Below are 21,415 nucleotides of genomic sequence, written 5' to 3' on the forward strand. Positions count from 1 at the left end.
ATAGAAATTCTGTATTTTCTACTCATATTTTCTGCAAATATGAAACTTCTAAAATAAAAACTTAATTAAAATAAGTTCCAGTTACCTGAGAGTTATCACCTCTTATATTCTGCTATACTGTAAGCTCTTTAAGAACTGAAGTCATGAACACTTTTGTTGCCTTAATTTTTAAAAAATACTTTTAATCTTTATTTATTTTTGAGAGAGAGAGAGTGCGGGGATGGGGGGTGGGGGGTGGGGGGTGGGGGGGTGGGGGGTGGGGAGGGCAGAAAGAAGGAGAAACAGAATCTGAAGCATGCTCCAGGCTCTGAAGTATCATCAGCACAGAGTCCAATGCGGGGCTCCAACCCACAGATCGGGAGATCATGACCTGAGCCACCTAGGCGCCCCATTTTTAAAAATTTTTAAAGTAAATTTCATGCCCAGCAGGAAGCCCAACTCAGGGCTTAACTCACAACCCAGAGATCAAGAGTTGAATGCTTAACCAACTGAACTATCCAGGCACCCCAGAAGTCATGAGTACTTCTGATGATTAGTGTCTGGCACACAGTATTCATAAACATTAGGCAAACAGGTGACCAAATATTAAGGAAAAACCTCAAGGATTTAGAACATAATTAATCTTTTTTTTTGTTTTTTAAAATATCCTGACCTTTTATTATGAATATATACTATAAAAATCTAAAGTGGTAAAACATTCTCTCTCCACATTTTTTTTAAAAGTTTATTTATTTATTTTGATGGGGCGCCTGGGTGGCACAGTCGGTTAAGCGTCCGACTTCAGCCAGGTCACGATCTCGCGGTCTGTGGGTTCGAGCCCCGTGTCGGGCTCTGGGCTGATGGCTCGGAGCCTGGAGCCTGTTTCCGATTCTGTGTCTCCCTCTCTCTCTGCCCCTCCCCCGTTCATGCTCTGTCTCTCTGTCCCAAAAATAAATAAAAAACGTTGAAAAAAAAATTAAAAAAAAAAAAAAGTTTATTTATTTATTTTGAGAAACAGAGAGAGAGGGATAGTGCGGAAGGGGGGAAGGCAGAGAGAGAGGCAGAGACAGAATCCCAAGTAGGCTTTGCTCTGTCAGCGCAGAGCCCAACATGGGGCTCAATCTCACAAACCATGAGATCATGACCCAAGCCTAAATCAAGAGTTGGAGGCTTACCAACTGAGCCACCCAGGCGCCTCTTTCCACATTCTAATATATATCTTCAGGTAACAAGAAAAAAAAATAAAAAATGCACACTTAAGTTAAACATTATTAAAAAACAACAACAACAACAAAAAAACCTTACCTGACAAATTTTTTCCCAAATCTCGTCACAGCCAGCTTTTTCCTGAAAACTTAGAGCCAGATCATAGTTCTCAGCCTCTGACCAAACAATTAACGTATCCTGTTTAAAAACAAAGATTTCTACATCACCATACTAGAAAAGCTAGAAAAGAAATAACTACGAAGTATAAACAGAAATCAAGAGGACAGGAAACAGTACAGCGATGACAAATGCCCTCTGATAAGTGCAAATAATGCATACTCAATTGACATCATGTAACTGTATTTTGTTATCCTTTGAAACTTTAGTAATATACCGGCAATGGAATAGCTTTGGTACTAAAATGATATTGAGCAATTTTCTAAAACAAAAAATATTAAAACGGGTTAGCAATCTGGTTCATGTACTAAGATCATGTTTAATAGAAAGTCTAGCCATTTTTGGCCAAACTGTAATGTAGACATTCTAATCATCTACATCTTTGGTTTCTAGAAAGTCAGCTATTTCACCCACTAACCACCTACAACTTTATCTTTTCCTTTAACCTGGTTGTCAACTGGTTGCAAGCAGACTGACTAATAGCTGAGAACAATTTAGTTTAACCCTTTCTATTTTTGCCCCCCTCTCCTGAATCTGGAAAAGCCTTCAGGATATGAAGGAATTCAAAACAATGATGAAATGAAGATACTCTAAGTCCTACCAGTAAGTTGTTTCTTATTGTTAATAAGTCTAGCACCTATTTCAGCAGCTTAGGTTGTAGAAAAATTAAGAACCCCAGGGTTAGGTGTTTTTCTACAAATGTTCTTAATTGTATACCTACCAAAAAGTTAATTACACTTTTTGGAAAAAAGCTGTCAACCCCTTTATTAAAACTAAAGTTTGGGTTTAAATTAAAACATGGACAAATTTAAACACAAAAATCATAATGCAACACTCAAATGAAATGCAAATTTTTAAAAGATATATAATAATCGAAGTTTAATATGGCTAAAACTTTGATTTTTAGAAAATACAAAATTGAAAAAATACATGAGTTTATATCCCAATTTTCAAGTATATAATGTACAAAAATACCTTATAATTAAGAATTATTCACCTAATACTTCTGATTATGATGTGATATGAAAAAAATGTAAAACTCAAAGTAAGCTGCAGATTTACAAAGTTTTCAGAATGAAAACACTTCAATACTTTGATAGCTCTAATCTGTAAGTGAAAATATCCTTCAACTAACCCAGGCCTTAGGTTTTTTGTTGTGTGATCAGGTAAGAAGAACAGCTGGAAAGGTTCTCGCTTCTGCCTAGCTATGCTTCCTGGAAGTCAAATTTGCCACCGGGTATTCTAACATTTCATCATGTGACTCCTTTCATTTAAAAACCTTCTGTGGCTCCCACCATATACAAAAGAGGTTTTGAAATATTTTAAAAAATCCAGCAGAACTCTTTTTACAAACAAAATTTTACTAAGAATCTTTATGTAGAAAAAGATAAAGACAGAACTCCTCTGGTTAAAGCACTAGGACACACATTCAGGCTCCATGTACTTTCCTCAACCCAAGTCAACTTCTTACAGCTCTCCTCAAAACAGCTTCATGAACAATGATCTCCAAAACTTTTTTGTCTCTCAAATTACTTAAGCATTATATTCAGAAATACAATATCAGCAAACCAATACTTTACAAAATATACTGTAAAACAAATAAAAAGCCTTAAATAAAGATAAAATAAGCAGTATTTTTAAATGTTTGAATGGTTATGGTTCCATACCATTATTAGTTAACATTTTAAGACCCAGTATGTACCTAGAGCACAGTAAACCCACAAATGACAGTAGATACAAGCTCCTATTTAATGTCACCCTTTTAATAATTCTGAATTTTGGGGGAGGAGCGTCTTGTGAGATCTATTTACCACTGTTTCTGCATTGTCACCCTGCTCACAGATTAAACTAGGAGTATAAATGTTAGCTTTACCATTACCATGTTAATTTGCACTTCTATCACTGTTTTCAACCCTTTTTACGACATGTGTTCATTTTGTTAGGGTTACACGTCAGTTTAAATTCGTAAATAAAAACATCTGTGCATACCGGCTACTATAATTCACAGTAGTTACGGAACACTTTTCATGGAAGTGTTACCCTTAAAAGGTATCTCTACATGTATTTTTTACTTCTGACCACTTATCAAATATTAGCAAAACTTAGTTTCTTTTTTTGATTAAAATATATAAACAGGTTTCGTCTAAATTTCCACACTTTATAATGTACATTCATTTTGGAGATCACTAGTACAACAGGATAAAATCCAAAATCCTTTATCCAGGTATCTAAGGAGCTTTCCAATTTGGTTTCAATCTATCTTCTGAAAGAAAGTCTAGGTAAGCAATGAAGTCTGATTTAAGGTAATTAATTGAGTCCCCTTCTTCACTATCATTTTCTTGTTTGTTTCTTCCCCAAGCCAGGCAAAACCCAGAAACTAAATGGGATTTATATTCAGAATCCTTTTTCAATGTAAAGAGGACTGACATCGAGAGATGCTTAAAAATTCAGACTCCCATGCTTCTCCCTCGGGAACAGGTCTGGGTGAATCCCAAGAATTCTTATTTTTAAGAAGGGCCTCAGGTTATTCTTTTGATAAGTCAAATTTGAAAACATCACCTAAGCGCCTAAGCGTATCTCTGGTTGGCTGACAGAGGATGGGAAACTGCCATCACAGCAGGAACCTTCTAGCTGTATGAAATCTACTCAAAGTGAGTAGCAAATCCCATCCTTCCTTCTTCCCCTCCCAGAACCCTACTATCTCAGTCAAAAAATAACCGTAAGAAGTACTTCTTAGAACTGCTTGTTTTGAGTATTATAGTAAAAGCTCTTAGGTGAGAGAGCACAAGGATGGCACGAGACTAGTTAAAATAAAATACAAAGTGTTAAATGGCAGAGTTTTCCACATATCCCAAAAGTCTCCCACATCCAAAAAGTCATGTTCAATTTTTGTAATAACGTCTGTTTTCAACCGCTGCGCTCTTTGTGTTCTAGGTTTTGCTCATTTGTGTGTAGCACACATATCTTTGGGACATTATTAATGCCTGTTTAAACCAAGAGAAGCTTAGAGTTTTCCTCTACCAACAAAACATTTAGTCACCACTATGTCCCTATGGAAATCAGATTTAAAATGAGCCTGCAGGGAGAACAGAAAAAGTCAGTTATACTTGGTTTGGTCCTTTAAAAAAATAAGAAAGGTGATTATGTCTAAGCCAAGATGGAAATAAGACATGAGCTAGAAAGCTTGACAATTCAGCATTTACAGAATCAGATTTTCACAATGTTGTTTTATGAGAAATGCTCATTTTCAATCTTAAATATTAACACATTCTTGAGGTGAATATTGTTTAAGTCAAAATTTCTTAATAATCCAAGGCCTAAATGACACTTTAGAATTCTATCTAAAACTTGGTGCTTAACATCTTTTCTAGGGAAAGGGTTATCAGTTTTTACATTATATTCACAAAGGCATTTGTGACACATTTAAAACGGTCTAACAAACCAATGGATTATTGGTTTGTTTTCCTCCCCAGTACATTAACATGAATAAACTCTGCTAATGAAATATTTGAGATCCTATTGCTTGTCAGACTAACCCTATCTTTGCCCCAACAGCTATGACAAAATTCAATATACACAGAGCTGAAGTTTTTCAAAAGGAACGTTATTTTTTAAGAAAAAGGAGAATAGAAATACCAGATTTGGAGAATTCAATTTGCAGATTTAAAATCAATTTAGAAGTCTGAAAATGAGTGAGATTAACCAGACATATAGTGCAACATAACATCTAGCTCTCTAGTAGTTCCTAACAGTAGTTGACCCTAACTTGTTCTGAGATGGATTTTTAAACTATACTATCGTATATATAACATATAGTCCAAGGTACACATGATGACGCTGCTAAAAAACAGTACTAAAATCTTCCTAAAATCTGTGATATATTTGGATATAATGGGAATAACCCCAGACTAGAATTAGGACCTGGGCATCACTCACAGTTTCACTGTCCGCTATTTCTGTGACTTTCAGCAAAGTATTTAACCCCTTTGATTCTTCTTTCCTCATTGGAAAAGAGGATTATGATGAGATTATTATGACTATAGGTCTTTCATTGAGCTTATGTGTGAGGTACTATGCTAAAGCATTTTTTATACATTAATTCACAACTATTACATGATGAAGGTAGTACCTCCACTTAAAGGATAAGATTCAGAGAAAATCTGCTCAAAATTATAATAATGAAATAAATACCTTAAAAGTATTCATGTTCTTGATACTATGCCCCATAAAAAACGTGAACAATTCTAAAAGAACACAAAGTTCTTAACAACTTGCTTCCCAACCTTTTGCCCTGCAGCATTATATTTATGTAGGTTACCTGTCCGAACCTCTATATAAAATCCCTCTCCATCTGATTTCTAAGGATTCCTTAGTCTCGTTCCAAACCACCACCTAGAATATACCTGTACTCATGACTGCCCAATCTTTCCAACATAATAATTCATGTCCTCCACTTGTGCTCCTGATCTATTGCCAGAGTGGGCTCTATTCATTACACATTCATGCTATTATCTTAACTCAGCATTCAATATTATAGAAATATCCCTTACATTATATACTATACTCCTTACGTTAGTCTATTCCCCACAGTGCCTCTCAGGTAAAACCCCAAATCCCTAATTTTATTGGTTTATTTTGCCAACTAAGAGATACATTGTGACAATTTTCACCTCTACATTTAAAAAAACCTTTTTTTAAATGTTTTTTCATTTTTGAAAGAGACACAGTTCAAGCAGGGGTGCGGCAGAGAGAGGAGGACACAGAATCTGAAGCAGGCGCCAGGAGCTGAGCTGTCAGCACAGAGTCCAACGCGGGGTTCAAACTCACGGACCGTGAGATCATGACCTGAGCCAAAGTTGGACGCTTAACTGAGTCACCCAGGCGCCCCTCACCTCTAACTCTAAAAAAAATTTTTTAATGTTTATTTTTGAGAAAGAGAGAAAGAGAGTGTGAGTGAAAGGGCAGAAAGAGAGGGAGATACAGGGTCTGAAGCAGGCTCCAGGCTCTTAGAACTGTCAGCACAGAGTCTGATGTGGGGTTCAAACCCACTAACTGAGATCATGACCTGAGCCGAAGCTGGATGCTTAACCAACTGAGCCACCCAGGGACCTATCACCTCTACCTTTAGCACAGATGTTCTTCTAACTACAACCTAGAAATAGTCTCAATCTTTCACTTGCAGGATATGAACAGCCATTCATTGACCCTCCTTTTGTTACCAAAATTCTATTCTCCCTTGGTTTCAAGACAACACATTTTTCTGATTTTCTACTCTTCCAATTGCGTATTCTTCCTCTTAACTAGATCTTCTTCCTAATTACCAAACACCTAACCCAGCAGCATACCCTGTCAATTCTATCTTCAATATGTATCTCAAACCCATCCACCTCTTTCTATCTCCACTGACATTACCCTAACCTGATTCAACATTATCTCTTGCTTGAATTATATTGTAATCTCTCAGCTACTCTACCAGTTACTGCACCTCTTCAATTCCATACATTTTTGCTTTAGTTTGGATCATGTCACTGCTCTGCTGAAAATTTTCAAAAACTTTCAAATGCACTTTAAAAATCTAAACCAGTTAGTTAGTTACAAACCCGTAAGCAGCACTCAACCAAGTATTAATTGGATGAGTGAATAAATGTGGACAATTCAACAAGGCTCGGTCTTATGCTTTATTCTTTTCTTGATTTCTATCTACTCCCTTGAAAGAGGTCCCCTCTTACAGCTAAAAGTAGCAATGATTCTCAAATTAGAATCTTTCATACCAACTCTTACTGTCTCTAGTTCAGTTGTTCATTTTAAGACATTTACAATTATCTTATCATCATTTCAAAGCCTAAGTCGGGGGGAGAGAAGGTATAAAACAGTATATAGTATGCTACCAATTATGCCAGTAAAAGGGAAAATATATATGTGATTGCATGCCTACTCATTCACACATGCATAAGACCTCTAGGAAGATATGCAAGAAACTGGTAACACTGGTGGCCTCTAGCAACGGAAAGCATATGGATGGAGTCCAGGGTGGGAGAGACTTCACCAAATACTTTCTGAATTTTTAACGATGTGACTATATTATCTACCCAAAATAGTTTTTTGTTTTTCTTTTTTTTTTTTTAAATAAACAAGCCAATAACCAAATCATTAATGTAAACCTTTCTTCTCAACTTCTCAGTTCCTGGAGAGAACCATCATTTTCCTGGCCCCAAGACTCTAAACACTTCTAGTGACCCTTGATTCCTTTTCTTTCATATTTAATCATTCACCAAATCTTCCAGCACTTTCTTGGAAATATACTAGAGCTCTTTTTCTTCTTTCTAATTCCATTTACTATACTGCAACAGACTTTAATTTTTTCTGCATCTGAATTATAGTAAATAGTCTTGCTACTCCAAAGCTGTTTCCCTTTCCACCCCCAATTCATTATCCACAACACTGCCACACTTGCTTCCCAAACACGGTATCACTTTCATCATGTTAAACCCCCTCCTCAAGAATCTATAATAGCTCCTGTTTAGCTAAACAAATGTAAAAATAAGAAACCTCTGCTGCAAAGAGGCTTAATAACTTTTGTGTCAGGTGTACCATTTCCTTCAGCAGACAGGACCAGGGAGAGTAAAATTTTTCTTAATGATTCTAGCTCAAATCTTCCTTCTTTAATTTTCTACTGCCTGAGTCTGTGGAATAAATTGTTTTTATAAATTTTGTGTTGGCATATACATGCTGTATAATCTCAGTCAAGAAACTTGACCTTTCTGGGCCTTAACTGCCTTATCTGTGGAATGCTTTCATGGGCTTTCAATAAGGACTAGATTAAAACCATTTATCAGTTGTTTTATTATCATAAGGTAAATGTTTCACCTGTTATTATCTTGGCTCCCAAAAAACCCATGGGGACTTCCTTACACTTCTTTCCTAAACCCAATTAACACTCAATGGTATTACATATAAAAGGGTACACATCCCTAGGACTCTGCTTTTGATTTAGTCAAAAGCTGATTCTAAATAACTTAAAGTAGGGCTGATTCTAAATAAAAGTTTTCATATGTATCATCAGGCACTTTATTTCATGTTCTACTGCCTACAGTAATCAAGAAAGTGTTGTGAATCAATGATGACCTATTGATATGGGGTCATTTCACATTCAACTCAACTCATTCTAACTTATTTTGAGCCCATAAATCAGAACTTGGCTCATTTTAGAACTGTGTAATGTTAAAAAAAGAATGTTAAATAATTTTCTTTGAATTTATCCAATGCATTCGGTAGCAATACGTCCTATAAACTATGAGCATGTCATTCACTCTAGTCTTTTTAAAATTAAAAACCCACTACTGATCAATATATTTCATATAAATTTTGGAAATGAATACTTTTCTGGGCCAATTTATTGAATAACTTAAATGATGACATTAAAAAATATAATTCTAGGGGCGCCTGGGTGGCGCAGTCGGTTAAGCGTCCGACTTCAGCCAGGTCACGATCTTGCGGTCCGTGAGTTCGAGCCCCGCGTCAGGCTCTGGGCTGATGGCTCAGAGCCTGGAGCCTGTTTCCGATTCTGTGTCTCCCTCTCTCTCTGCCCCTCCCCCGTTCATGCTCTGTCTCTCTCTGTCCCAAAAATAAATAAACGTTGAAAAAAAAAATTAAAAAAAAAAAAAAAAAATAATTCTAATGAACACAGAAAAACATCTATGTGTTTGGAAATCTCAATTTGTATAATCTGGCAAAAAGTACAAAATGTTTTGGTGAGAAAATGAAAAACCATTATGTACAACAAACTAAGTTTAAAACAATCCCTAAATTGCTCATTGATTCTATTAGAAAAGTGTACTCAATTTAAACAAAAATAAAGAAAATAAAACAAGTGACACTATTTACACATTTTTCAATTTTAGATACAGAGTTTTTCCATATTACTGTCAGTGCCAGTGTTCTCTTATACTTTAATGTTCTTTAGTAAAAGTAATTCACTTAGAAAAAGGTTCTTAAAAATCCTAACGTTATATATTTAAACGTGATGAATTATGGAAAACATTTTCCCAACAGCATGAATTTTTTAAAATAAGTACTTTTTTCTCCAATACTTTAGCTTTCTAGGAGAGTACTATTACAAAGAAAGATATGTTTTAAAGTTTCTAATGAACCATCATGTATTTCTGGACTAATGTTGGAGGACTATTTTATACACAAACCACTATCACATGTGATCTTTTCAACAGCAACAACAGTTAAAGAATCTTATATACAATCTGAAAAGAATCCACATTATAATTAATTTGTAGGGAGTCACATTAAAAACATAGTTCCTGAATATTTTATATTCATACAGATAGGAGGGAAAAAGATTACAAATTGGAATTTCTTTGCCCACAAGCAAAGCAGCAAAAAAAAAAAAAAAAAAAAAGTACAAAACAAGAAAGGTAACTATCTGGTAAAATTCAGTGCAAAGACAATCATCTGCTTGGCTGACTTAGAAATTAAATTTACTTAAGTATCCAAGTTGTAGGAAACATTTTCAAGTGTTCAATACAGGACAAATGTTTGGTTCTCCATCACAAAGACACATAATATTTTCTAAGCAATAAGAAAAAAACATTAATATTGAAAAATTAAGTATTTCAAAGAAGTGGTTAAGAATATATTGCACATGCAAAACAACAGTTTAACAGTAAGATTTTTACTAATAATGAGCTGTGCAACAGACATGTTGTCACTCCTCCAACTGTGAAGTATTTATTTCTGGGCATCCAAATTTTCACTGACCTTGAAGAAAGTAGGTATTGATGGTGTGAATATAATCCTAAAGTAACTTATCTTTTCCTAGAAAACTCTCTGCCACATTCATTTTACACACCACACCACACCCACACCCACCTAGAAATAATCTAAATGTCTAATATAGAATACTACACAGTTAAAAAAAAAAAACAAAAAACCCGAAAAACTAGATCTACATTGTTAATATCAACAAATCTTCAAATTAACTGTTGAATGAAAAATGAAAATCCAGAGTACATGTAAGAGTATGAGATCAACTGTATAAAGTTTAAAAACACATAAAAGACTACATATTATTTATGAGTACATACATATGCAGGAAAGGTATATAAGCATGTACAGAAATAATACATCAATTTCAGAACAGTGGTCACCTACAGTTAGGAAGGAGAATGGATAGAATGAGATGGGGGTACAAAGGGGACTTTAACTCTATCCACAATGTTGAACATTACAAAGATTTGAAACAAATATGGTATAATGTTAACACTTTAAATTTGGTGGTTATACAGACACACATTATATTTTCTGTACTTTTCAGTTTTGAAATATATAATAATAAAAATGCAAATATTCACAAAAGAAAAGGTTCAAGCACTGCTGCCAATTCCAGATTAAATACCTGGGCACACTAAAAAAAAAACACAGGTTTTTCTCTTCCCAATAAGACAATAAATATTAATAGAAAACATTACATGACTGGCAATGTACACTTTTATAAAGTATCACACCACTTTTTATATTAAAAATATAGAATTAAAGAACAGGATTTAAATGCTTCTACTTCAAAAACTCTACTTTTGCTGGAGTCAAACGATCAAATTTCACACCACAAACAGGTTTTCCTCGCTTTAAAGAGTGTCCCTTTGAATTTTCTTATATGCCATTTTCTTTAAATGTGATTGAGAATAAAAAGGCTTAGTGTACAGGGTATAAAAGATACCTGGCTATCTGTAGTTAAATAAGACTAATGAATACACTATATTCTAACATAAACTAACACTGGCTCAATTCAAAGGTAATAAATTACTGCCAGTACAAAAACTTTCACTTTTGTTTCAAACTTTTGACCTACCAGGGAAATACAGTGTGTAACTCTGTTTACCAAACATGTTTTATCTTATCAGGAAAATTTTCCCATCTTTGTAACATTAATACTTTCTTGATCACAGATGAAGTCTTTCAAATTAAAGATAAACTACTTGCCTGTTGTTTTTGATATGCAGTGTTTGGATTTATCTTTGATTCCAAGAGTAGTGATCCTGAAAGATAAAAAATAATATTTATAAGTTTCAATTTATAACACCTGATTAAAGTATCAGAATATAAATTAAAAACAAAACAAAACAAAAACTTCTGTTCTCTTCCCTTATCTAGAGATGTGAAGTAATCAAATGTATTATGATTCACATTTTTCTCTCCAGATCTGGGCTTCATATTTAATTTAGAACACACCATCTTAGGGGCGCCTGGGTGGCGCAGTCGGTTAAGCGTCCGACTTCAGCCAGGTCACGATCTCGCGGTCCATGAGTTCGAGCCCCGCGTCGGGCTCTGGGCTGATGGCTCAGAGCCTGGAGCCTGCTTCGGATTCTGTGTCTCCCTCTCTCTCTGCCCCTCCCCTGTTCATGCTCTGTCTCTCTCTGTCCCAAAAATAAATAAACATTGAAAAAAAAAAAATTAAAAAAAAAAAAAAAAAAAAAGAACACACCATCTTATCCCCATATGCCCTTAAAGGAAAAAAATCCTCTTAGGATCAACATTCAGACCCAAAATGTAAGGAGGCTAGATGTCCATTCAAATTTTATTGAAATGAAAATTTTAAGATCTAAATGACTACTTGAAGCCAAACTCTTTTTAACAAAGTTATTTTATTGCTTTTCCATTTTAACAAATAAAACAAATTACAAAGGACAACAGGAATCTAAGTAGTTAGTACATAAATTACAGAACTGCATTTATCCTTTTCTCCTTAACAAAAGGAAGGACACTTCATGTAGAAATAAACGTCCACAACTATTTAAAATAATAGGGAGAGTGCGAGAGTTCAAAATACAATAAATCTAAGATTGTTATTTTTCTACTATCTGGACACAGCTGGTCAAACCGAGGCGTTCAGATTACAACGAGAATGGTTTTATTTTTTTTTTTTTTAATTTTTTTTTTCAACGTTTATTTATTTTTGGGACAGAGAGAGATAGAGCATGAACAGGGGAAGGGCAGAGAGAGAGGGAGACATAGAATCAGAAACAGGCTCCAGGCTCTGAGCCGTCAGCCCAGAGCCCGACGCGGGGCTCGAACTCACGGACCGCAAGATCGTGACCTGGCTGAAGTCGGACGCTTAACCGACTGCGCCACCCAGGCGCCCCGAGAATGGTTTTAATTACGACTCTACATTTTATAATTTAAAAATACTTCACATGACTCCTACAAAAAAATCAACGGATAAACGTTTACAATCTGCTCTGGTGTCCTAACTTGTTTAGGTTGTAAAGTATCCACTTTTTCATGGCAACCTCTACAAAGGCAGCCTGGAGGGATCCCCGACATAGATATGCTTGTGCGTGCATGTATCGTGGCAACAGTCTGCAATAACTGCAGGAAAAGGTGCCTTTTGGTTTTCCCTAGCACCTGTCGACTGGGGCGAACGGGATTCGTTAGTAAAATGGGTTAAAAACAACAACAGCAACAACAACAACAACAACACTGAGAAAGTAAAGTTTTACTAAGACTTTTGAAATAGACAAGTAATTGGGTAAGAAAGCAAAAATTAACTGGGGGGGGGGGGTGTCGTCAGCTCCCTAGGGCGAGTAAATAACTACTCTGTCTTCTCATTACTTCCTCTCTTCTCACTCGCCCCTTTTCAAAGGAGGCGAGACTGGAGAGGAAGGGGTCAAATCCTTAATAGGGATAGGAGGCGGGGGAACAGCATCAGCGTCTGACTGAGGGTAAATCCGGACAAAGTAGTTTGTTTTTACCGTACAGAAGTGCAGGCACAAAACCAATGCGCTGCCCCAAGATGTGGCAGTAACAGTACCCGGCCCAGGGCCTAAACACCAGGGCTTTGCCCAAACCGGAGGCACTGACTGTCCCCTATTCTATGTTCCAATAACCTTACCGTCGGACTCAGCCCGAACCAGCAGCGACATCCCCTTGAGCTCCTCTACGTAAGTAGAGGAGACGTGCCCGGTGCCTCGGTCGTCCCATTGACGGTCTTCGTTGAGGGTATAGACCTTCACTCGCCGCCGCGTATCCGACATGGTGGCTGCTGTCCCCACCGCTCCAGCCGCTGCCTCCTCGCTCACGTCGTCCGCGCCCCTCACTCTTGAGAGACGGTTGCGGCGGAGGCGGCAGCGGCGGCGGCGGCTCCAGAGAGGCCCGAGTTCACCATGGCTCCCAAGGTTCAGCCGCGGGAAGGGGCAACAAGAGTCACCGAGACCTCTCCGCCCGGAGACCCGGTAACCTCTTACTTCACCCCCGCACACACCCACCCTCCCTCCCTTTGCCCCCCAGAGCTCGTTCGCTCTCCCGCCGCCGCCGCCGCCGCGGTAACTACTACAGTTCCGCCATCTTGTAACCCGATTCTCTAAGCCTTTCTCTTCCTCCTCCAGCAGACTCGCACGGGCTGTCCTAGCAGGGGCTACGGCGGCCGACGAGTCCAACACGCTGCACTTCTGCTTTCCGCACGCTCTTCCGAGCCCGCAGTGCTCAATGTTCTCGCGAGGCGGTTTACTGGACCGAAGTGGGAGGGTCTATGTGCAACTTCCTCTTCTCTCGGCCCTGCCTGATGGCGCGGGATCTCGGCCGGGTGGTCGGCTCTCGCGAGTTCTCTGTCCCCTTTAGTGCCGCGAGACTGCTTTCTGAGCTAGCGGCGAGAGCCGAGTTTTGGGTTTTTCTTGAAGTGGTTGCAGGCTACCCTGAGGGTGTGACGAGCCGTGGGACCCAGCTCTGAGGAAAAAGTAGAGCAAACTTGGGAGGTACGCATCCTCGGGCGGGACTAACCCTAAGCAAGAGGGAAGGAAATGTGCTCGCACTCTTAATTGGAAGCTAACCCTGTCAGCCTATGGGAGAAAAACAGTTTAAATTTCTGTGAACATGTAGGAACAGTGGTCTCTTTAAGGAGACCCGAAACCCACCAAAACTTATTATGGAATCTGTTAAAGTTAAGCATCTCCTCAGGAAGTGTTCTGTGGATCTCCAGGCAATTATAACGTGCGTGGTACGGAGTGTGTTGACAAATTCCTATTTCCCGCCAAAGCGTTTCACTGTTAGGCTTTTGGTAGCTGGCCATTGAAAAGCATCCTTTCCCCCTCACGAAAATACAGTGGCCTTTCCGTGTTTCTAAGCTCGGAAAAGAAATCTTCAGAGAAGTTGAGGGAAGTGGCGCGGACCTACGTTCCTAACACATCTAAAATAATTGTTTTGATATTTTTGAGTTTTTCTTACGGGCATTGCTTGCGTTATCTATCGGGAGGTCTTCTGCGCTGAATAAGCGGAAGGTGAATTCTCTCGGCATTCACATTGATTGTCAAACATTGCCGGGTGGATACCAACCATTTGCTGGGCAGTCGTTTATTTCGGTCCACGTTCGTTCTCGATGGAATCCTTTTATTCGTTTTTAAAGCCTTTCTCAGCTTGTTCTGTCTTTAGTTCTTTCTAACCCATTAGTCTGAAAAGTGAAAAACACGAATTGCACACGTAGCCCCTTTGGCGCATCTTGGGAGTTGTCGTCAGTACTTACCTGTGGTTTTGACAAGATCTTCTACGTAGACACCCTTCGGAGGTGCACTAAAAACGTGAGAAGTCTTAGGAAGAACAGACGCCTGATACAAAATAAATTCTAATTGCAAAATCTGAATACATAGGATTTTTTTTTTAATCTGAAGGAGACCTCAGAAAATGTACTTGAATTAAGTAGTTATATGTAATAATAGGACCCGTTAATTGCTGTGATTGATGTGGACAAAATGCATTTTGAGCCCAGAGGAAATAATATTTCTGTCATGGGTCAAAGAAAGCTTCACAGAAGTTTTGAACCAGATGTTAGAGGATCCCTGAATGGGAATTTGCATTTTGGCTTGGGAAGGTGTTCAAGGCTGAGAGGACAGGAGGAACAAAGTCATTATATGTTACTGGCCTAAAAGAACTTCTCTGTAAGTAATATATAAGTTAAAGGAATGACAACTATGAAGAAGTCTCTTTAATACTATATGTGTCAAGGTTAATGGCCCTACTAACTCTGCATAAAACGGCGAAATAATAGTTATTTCCTGTATTTACTCAATCATTCCTAGTATTTGTTGATCATATACTATGTGCTAGGACACTGTTCCATACAGTGAATAAATAGAAGTCCCTCTTGTCATGGAGCTTACATTCTAGTGTAGGAAGACAGTGAACAAATATATGCCAGATACTGATAAATATGAGTACAAAAAAATAAGAGTAGCAAAAGGTCAGTGAGCTTGGGAAGGAAAATGGTGTTTATTGAGGAGGGCCTCTGAGGGAGGTAGTCAGCCATGCATTTCCTCAAGGGAAGAGAGCATGAGGGAGCCGGACAGCAAAGTACAAAGCCTTGTGGCTGTAGCATGCTGAGTGAGAGGGATAATAAGGAAACCAGTGTCTTTAAACCAAATTTTGTAATACTATACATATTGTTGTACAGATGTACCCCAGTTTAAACCGTCTTCTATGTATGTGTCATTTCCAGTAGTTTCCACCCTTCAACAATAAGTGATTTACAGAAATTATTTCATGTGTTCAAAATATATTTGAAGTTAAATTCCTAGAGCAGGGATTTTCAGCATTGGCACTAACATTTTTGGGCTAGATAATTCTTTGTTGTGAGAGGTTGTTCTGTGCATTACAAGGTGTTTAGCAGCATCCCTTATTTTCACCCATCTGATGCCAGTATTATTGCACCCTTTCGTCCAGCTGTGATCACCCAAATCATCTACCATCATTGCCATTGTCCTTGGGAGGCACATTACATTTTTTCATTCTTTTTAAAATTTTTTTTTTTCAACGTTTATTTATTTTTGGGACAGAGAGAGACAGAGCATGAATGGGGGAGGGGCAGAGAGAGAGGGAGACACAGAATCGGAAACAGGCTCCAGGCTCTGAGCCATCAGCCCAGAGCCTGACGCGGGGCTCGAACTCACGGACCGCGAGATCGTGACCTGGCTGAAGTCGGGACGCTTAACCGACTGCGCCACCCAGGCGCCCCACATTTTTTCATTCTTGAAGGTTTAAAAAATTACGTTGTTAATATATACAATTAAGTTGTTTGATTGACTCATGTCCTTGAAATGTGAGGCTTTCTGTTTTCACCCTTCCCATTCTGTTAAATGTTTTAATAAACAAGAGTTTGCTATATTCACTCATTTTTTTTTCTTTAAGATGATTAAGTCTTTGCCTTTTAAATAAAGCATCAAACTAATAACCTATATCCTCTTCAGCCACATTCCTATTTCTTTTCCCCTTTACAGCCAAACTAAGTGTTGAAGTTGTTTATATTCCCTTCATTTCTTCACCTCTCACTTATTCCTCAATTGAACCTATTCTGATTTCTATCCCTTCCATCCTCCTGCCTTGCCTTCATCATAAAGTTCTTTATAAACTAACTGAAGATATCTATGTTAATAATGCCACTGGACATTTTTCAACCCATTTTACTTGAACTAAGCTAATTTTTTTTGAGGGAGAGAGAAAGAATCCAAAGCAGGCTCTGTGCTGTCAGCATGGCATCCCACTAACCGTGAGATCATATAACCTGACATGAAATCAACAATCAGACTCATAACTGATTGAGCCACCAGACGCCCATACTTGATCCAAGTTAAAATTGACACTTTTTTGTCTGAACTTTTTTCCCTACAGTCATCTCATGACAACTCTTGCTTTATCCTTCAGATGCTGCTAGTTGCCACTTTCATAGAGGAGCCTCTGACTCCCCTGACTAGATAATATCCTCTTGGAATGTTACAGACACCAAAAAACCCAATTCAGAGTAGTTTAAATGATAAGAGAATTTATTGGCTCATGAATGGGAAGTCTGGAGATAAAGGGAAACCTCAGATAGACTCAATTGGTTCAACGTGAACAGCGAGAACTTGTTTTCCTTCTCCCTCTGAATTCTATATTCTGCTTTGTCAAATTCATCTAAGACTTAAGATCTTTTGTATCTTAAGACAGTGGCCAAGAGCTCCCAAGTTTCCACAGTTATTTATTCACAGCAAAAGAGAGTTTCCTCACATATTCCCAGTTGCATTGTAATTAGACTAATATAGGTCACATGACTATTCTTGAACCTAGAGATTTGAAGTCTAGGGTATGTCAAGCACTGATTGGTGGAGGCAAATCAAGGCCCATCCTGGGGGCTGGGGATGGGTTTAATCCCACCCAAATCCCGTGGATATACCATGTGATAATGGGTAAAACAGATGTGGGAAGACAACCAGAGTATCTGTTTTATTTTCTTATTACATATTCACAGGACCATGCACCCTTCCATTGTAGCATTTGTCATATGTGTAGCTTTATTTGTAGGATTTCTGATTAATAATTGTCTCTTCATCTAGATGACAAATTTCTTTGAGTTCTGGGATCTATGTTTTTTCTTATCATTTTATCTGTAGTGCCTAGTGGATGGTATGGAATATAGCATGAACTCAATAAATGTTCAAAGATTGAAGTTTCCTTAGAAGTTTACTACTCAATTTGACATGCTCCCTAGAAGGTAATTTAATAACTCCCCTATCAAATCAACTGAGATTAAATTACATCTTTGAAAGCTACAGATTGGTATGTCTAATTTCTTTATTTTTTATTTTTTTTTTTTTTAATTTTTTTTTTTTCAACGTTTATTTATTTTTGCGACAGAGAGCATGAACGGGGGAGGGGCAGAGAGAGAGGGAGACACAGAATCGGAAACAGGCTCCAGGCTCTGAGCCATCAGCCCAGAGCCTGACGCGGGGCTCGAACTCCCGGACCGTGAGATTGTGACCTGGCTGAAGTCAGACGCTTAACCGACTGCGCCACCCAGGCGCCCCAAGTATGTCTAATTTCTGGGTTTGAGTCTGAACTCACTACATTGTTTTCATTGTTTTAGTTGGCTAACTGTAGTGTGACAGTTTTAATTGCCATAGTTTTTTATTACTTGTTTTGGTATTTAATTGATATGGTGGCCATATCAGTGCATTATTCAGATCTCCTTCAAGAGGACCTACTTTGGGGAACATACTTGACTGACAGCCAGCTGCCACTGCTTTGGGTCCATTGCATTTGAGCTGAGGCCGTAAAAACCTTGAGCTGCTCCTAGCCAGTAACTGAGCACAGCAGGAGTACTACTATACTTGTCCTTTACTGTCCAGTGTAGAACTTCTCTGTGGGCAACTATGGCTTGGGGAACTTCTTAGCAGTCTGGAAGAGACATTCTTGGAACTACACTATAATCTGAAGCTCTTTCCACTCAGTATTTCCTTCCCTTCCTTCTTTTACAGAGGTCAAACTTGTATTATGGTCTGTAGGCTCTCTCTGTCAATTCCTGTCTATTTTATTCTTCACAGATGTTTCCTCCAGTCATTATCTTACATGTTTAGTCCCTTCTTGGCATCTGTGTCTCTGAGGGCTGGAACTGACATATGTGGTACAGGGAGTGGTGTAAGAAATCAGGCAGTAAGATGGGGTTTGGGGAATAGTTGACTCAGTCCTTGGCACAAGGTGGCCACTTGACTAATGATTTGACCAGTAGTGACCTAGGAAAACTTTCCGAAAGAGGGGAATGCTGTTGTCTAGACAGTGATTTAGGCGTTTGAAAAATATGGGGAAAACAATGCCTACAAGGATAGCAGAGCTGGCCACTTAAGTTGCACTACTGCCTTGCAGGGGGATATTGAGTTGACACTTAACACACAGTTAAAGCTAAGTTTGGGAGCCAGGAGGCCTCTTTGGGCTTCATAAAAAGGCCCTTATTTCCTTCAGTGTAAGAACAGATATGGGATTTGACAGAGTTACAGAGCTCTAAAGGTATTTGAATGCTTAGCCCATGGGCGGGGGGAGTGGGGGAGATATCTGCTGTGCAGTTAGGGCCCTGGTTGGGAAATCCTGAAGCTTGAAATATGGGATGGTGTGGTAGAGCCCCTTCCTAAGGAATGTGATGGAAACCTCAAGACAAGGGAAGGCAACCTGGCTATGTGTGCATGTGCAATATTCTTCACAACTTTGTAATATAGACTGCCCATTCAGACTGTATGCTACTATATATGGGAGACACGGGAGCAAAAATTGAAGAAAAGGCAACCCCCCCTCCCCCGCTGCACTCAGGGCTCAGCTTTTGGGTTTTAGCCCACTGAGCCAGTGCTGGCACAAATAAAGTTGCTTCCTGGAAAGAAAAGCCTTGGTGTCCAGACTCTCTGTGTGTGTGATTCACCACTACATCTCGTGGGGTGTACCTCTCATCCAGGAGGTGGAGATGGTGTTTTACCTCTCTTATCGCAGGGGTATGAACCAGGAGAGGCAACCTCACCTGGTGCCAATGGACTGCTTAATCCATGTGTGCTGGGGTGGGGGTCCTGAATGCACAAAGGAACCTGGTGAGGCCCAGGAACCACCTCAGAGACCACTGCCCATCAGACCGGTAAGAGCCAGCATTCACTTTGGTAGACCTGCCCCTGAGAGGCAGAAGGGGAGCCTGATCACCTCCCAGAGTTGCCTGAGTAGCTCCATGAAGAACGAAACCATAACTCCAAGGTGCTGCTGGGCAGTGGGTTGGAGTCACTGTGTGACTGTGTGTGAATGAGACGGAGAGTGGAAAGGTTCTGACCTGACCAATGGGCTGAAGCTAGTGTTTGGCCCTGATCTATGGTTCCGTTGTGACCTCATATGGCTTAGGGCAGCATCAGACTTGGGAGTCTGATCTGGGTCAGGGTTTGATACTGAACCCAACAGTGTCAAGAGGCACCTGAAATATCTCCGAGAGGAGAGCGGCTGGAAACGGACAAAGCGAGTGTGTCCTCTCCAAATTAGTCCCTCCCTTCCCTGCTTTTCCTCTCTTGTGCATGAAAGTTGTCCGATAGGGGAAGGAATGAGTGGAAAGCAGAGTAAACCGACTCCCCTAGAGTGTATGTTGAGGAATTTCAAAAAGGGATATTCAATAGATTATGGTGTGAAATTAACTCCGGGAAAGCTCCAGACATTCTGTGAAATTGATTGGCCATCGTTCGGGGTGGGCTGGCCCTCTGAGGGCTCACTTGATAAGGAACTAGTTGGCTGAGTGTTCAGGGTCGTTGTGGGGGATCCAGGCCACTCTGACCAATTTCCTTACATTGACTGTTGGTAAGACCTGGTCCTATCTTGGCCGCCCTGGCTAAAAGTCTGTATTGAAGAGATCTGTAAAGTTATGATAGCTCATGTCATGGCTTCCTCCAAATGCCAGCCAAAAACTGAAAAATCCATACTGTTGGGAGAGCCTGAGAGAACCCCACCACCATATGCCCACTGTACCCCTCACGGCCACCTGTGCCTCCAGCCACCCCAGCTACTGAAACCCCACTGAGCTTGCCCCTAGTCCTGAGGCCTTGCCACCTCTAGTACCACTGGCCTCTCTGGATGTGACCGGCTCGCCCGGACCACCATTCCTAACCCCATAACACCCCTCCTGGAAGGCAACTAGAAGATCAGGCGGCGGAGACAGTCCTTCCCTGGAGCAACACCAGGGAGCCCTACAGATGCCACTGAGGGAAACTAAGGACCTATTATGATCAGGAAGGCCAGATCTGAGAAGGCCAGCATGTTTTTGTATACCAACCCTTTACCACCATGGACCTCCTCAGTTGGAAGCACCGTGTTCCTTCCTATACAGAGAAGCCCCAGGCTATGATTGAACTAATGCAGTCCAAAATTGAAACCCACAAATCTCCCTGGAAGCACTGCTGCCAACTCCTCCTGACCCTCTTCAACATGGAGGAGTGTCGCCAAAATACTTAGGCAGCCCTAAAATGGTTAGAGGAGAATGCCCCGGCTGGGGCACTAGACACCCAGGCTTATGCTCAGGCTCACTTCCCTGGGAAGAACCCCCAATGGGACCCAAATGACTCAAGTGTAGATGTAGGGCTTGCAAGGACTGAACCGTATCAAGAAGCCCTTCTAAATGGCATGAAGGAATGAGGAAGAAGGGCCATAAATATGAATAAAACATAAGTGCTCCAAGGACCTGAGGAGAGCTGGAGCCAATGCCATGAGAGACTATGTGAGGCATTTCGTTTCTACACCC

General features: G+C 39.5%; 2 protein-coding genes across 7 annotated transcripts in view; both read right to left on the reverse strand.

Moving 5' to 3' along the window:
- Positions 1 to 13,625, reverse strand: part of PPP4R3B (protein phosphatase 4 regulatory subunit 3B) — a 65,814-nt gene extending 52,189 nt beyond the window's left edge. For 4 of the 5 annotated variants that reach the window (XM_047851970.1, XM_047851969.1, XM_047851968.1 and 1 more), the window contains exons 1-3: positions 13,262 to 13,625; positions 11,353 to 11,408; positions 1,285 to 1,383 (exon numbers count right to left, since the gene is read on the reverse strand). In XM_047851970.1, the coding sequence (XP_047707926.1) occupies positions 1,285 to 1,383; positions 11,353 to 11,408; positions 13,262 to 13,403 (297 nt within the window). In that variant the 5' untranslated portion in view covers positions 13,404 to 13,625. Of the gene's footprint in view, positions 1 to 1,284; positions 1,384 to 11,352; positions 11,409 to 13,261 lie in introns of those variants that run through there. The other variant, XM_047851972.1, reaches the window with a different exon arrangement.
- A 6,409-nt stretch (positions 13,626 to 20,034) lies between these two features.
- The window catches only part of PNPT1 (polyribonucleotide nucleotidyltransferase 1), a 64,904-nt gene continuing 63,523 nt past the window's right edge, over positions 20,035 to 21,415 (reverse strand). For both annotated transcript variants that reach the window (XM_047852982.1, XM_047852980.1), the window contains one exon: positions 20,035 to 20,046. In XM_047852982.1, coding sequence (XP_047708938.1) covers positions 20,042 to 20,046 — 5 coding nt within the window. In that variant the 3' untranslated portion in view covers positions 20,035 to 20,041. The remainder of the gene's footprint in view (positions 20,047 to 21,415) is intronic.

This window comes from Prionailurus viverrinus, chromosome A3 (genome assembly GCF_022837055.1).
Source record: "Prionailurus viverrinus isolate Anna chromosome A3, UM_Priviv_1.0, whole genome shotgun sequence".
NCBI lineage: Eukaryota > Metazoa > Chordata > Mammalia > Carnivora > Felidae > Prionailurus > Prionailurus viverrinus.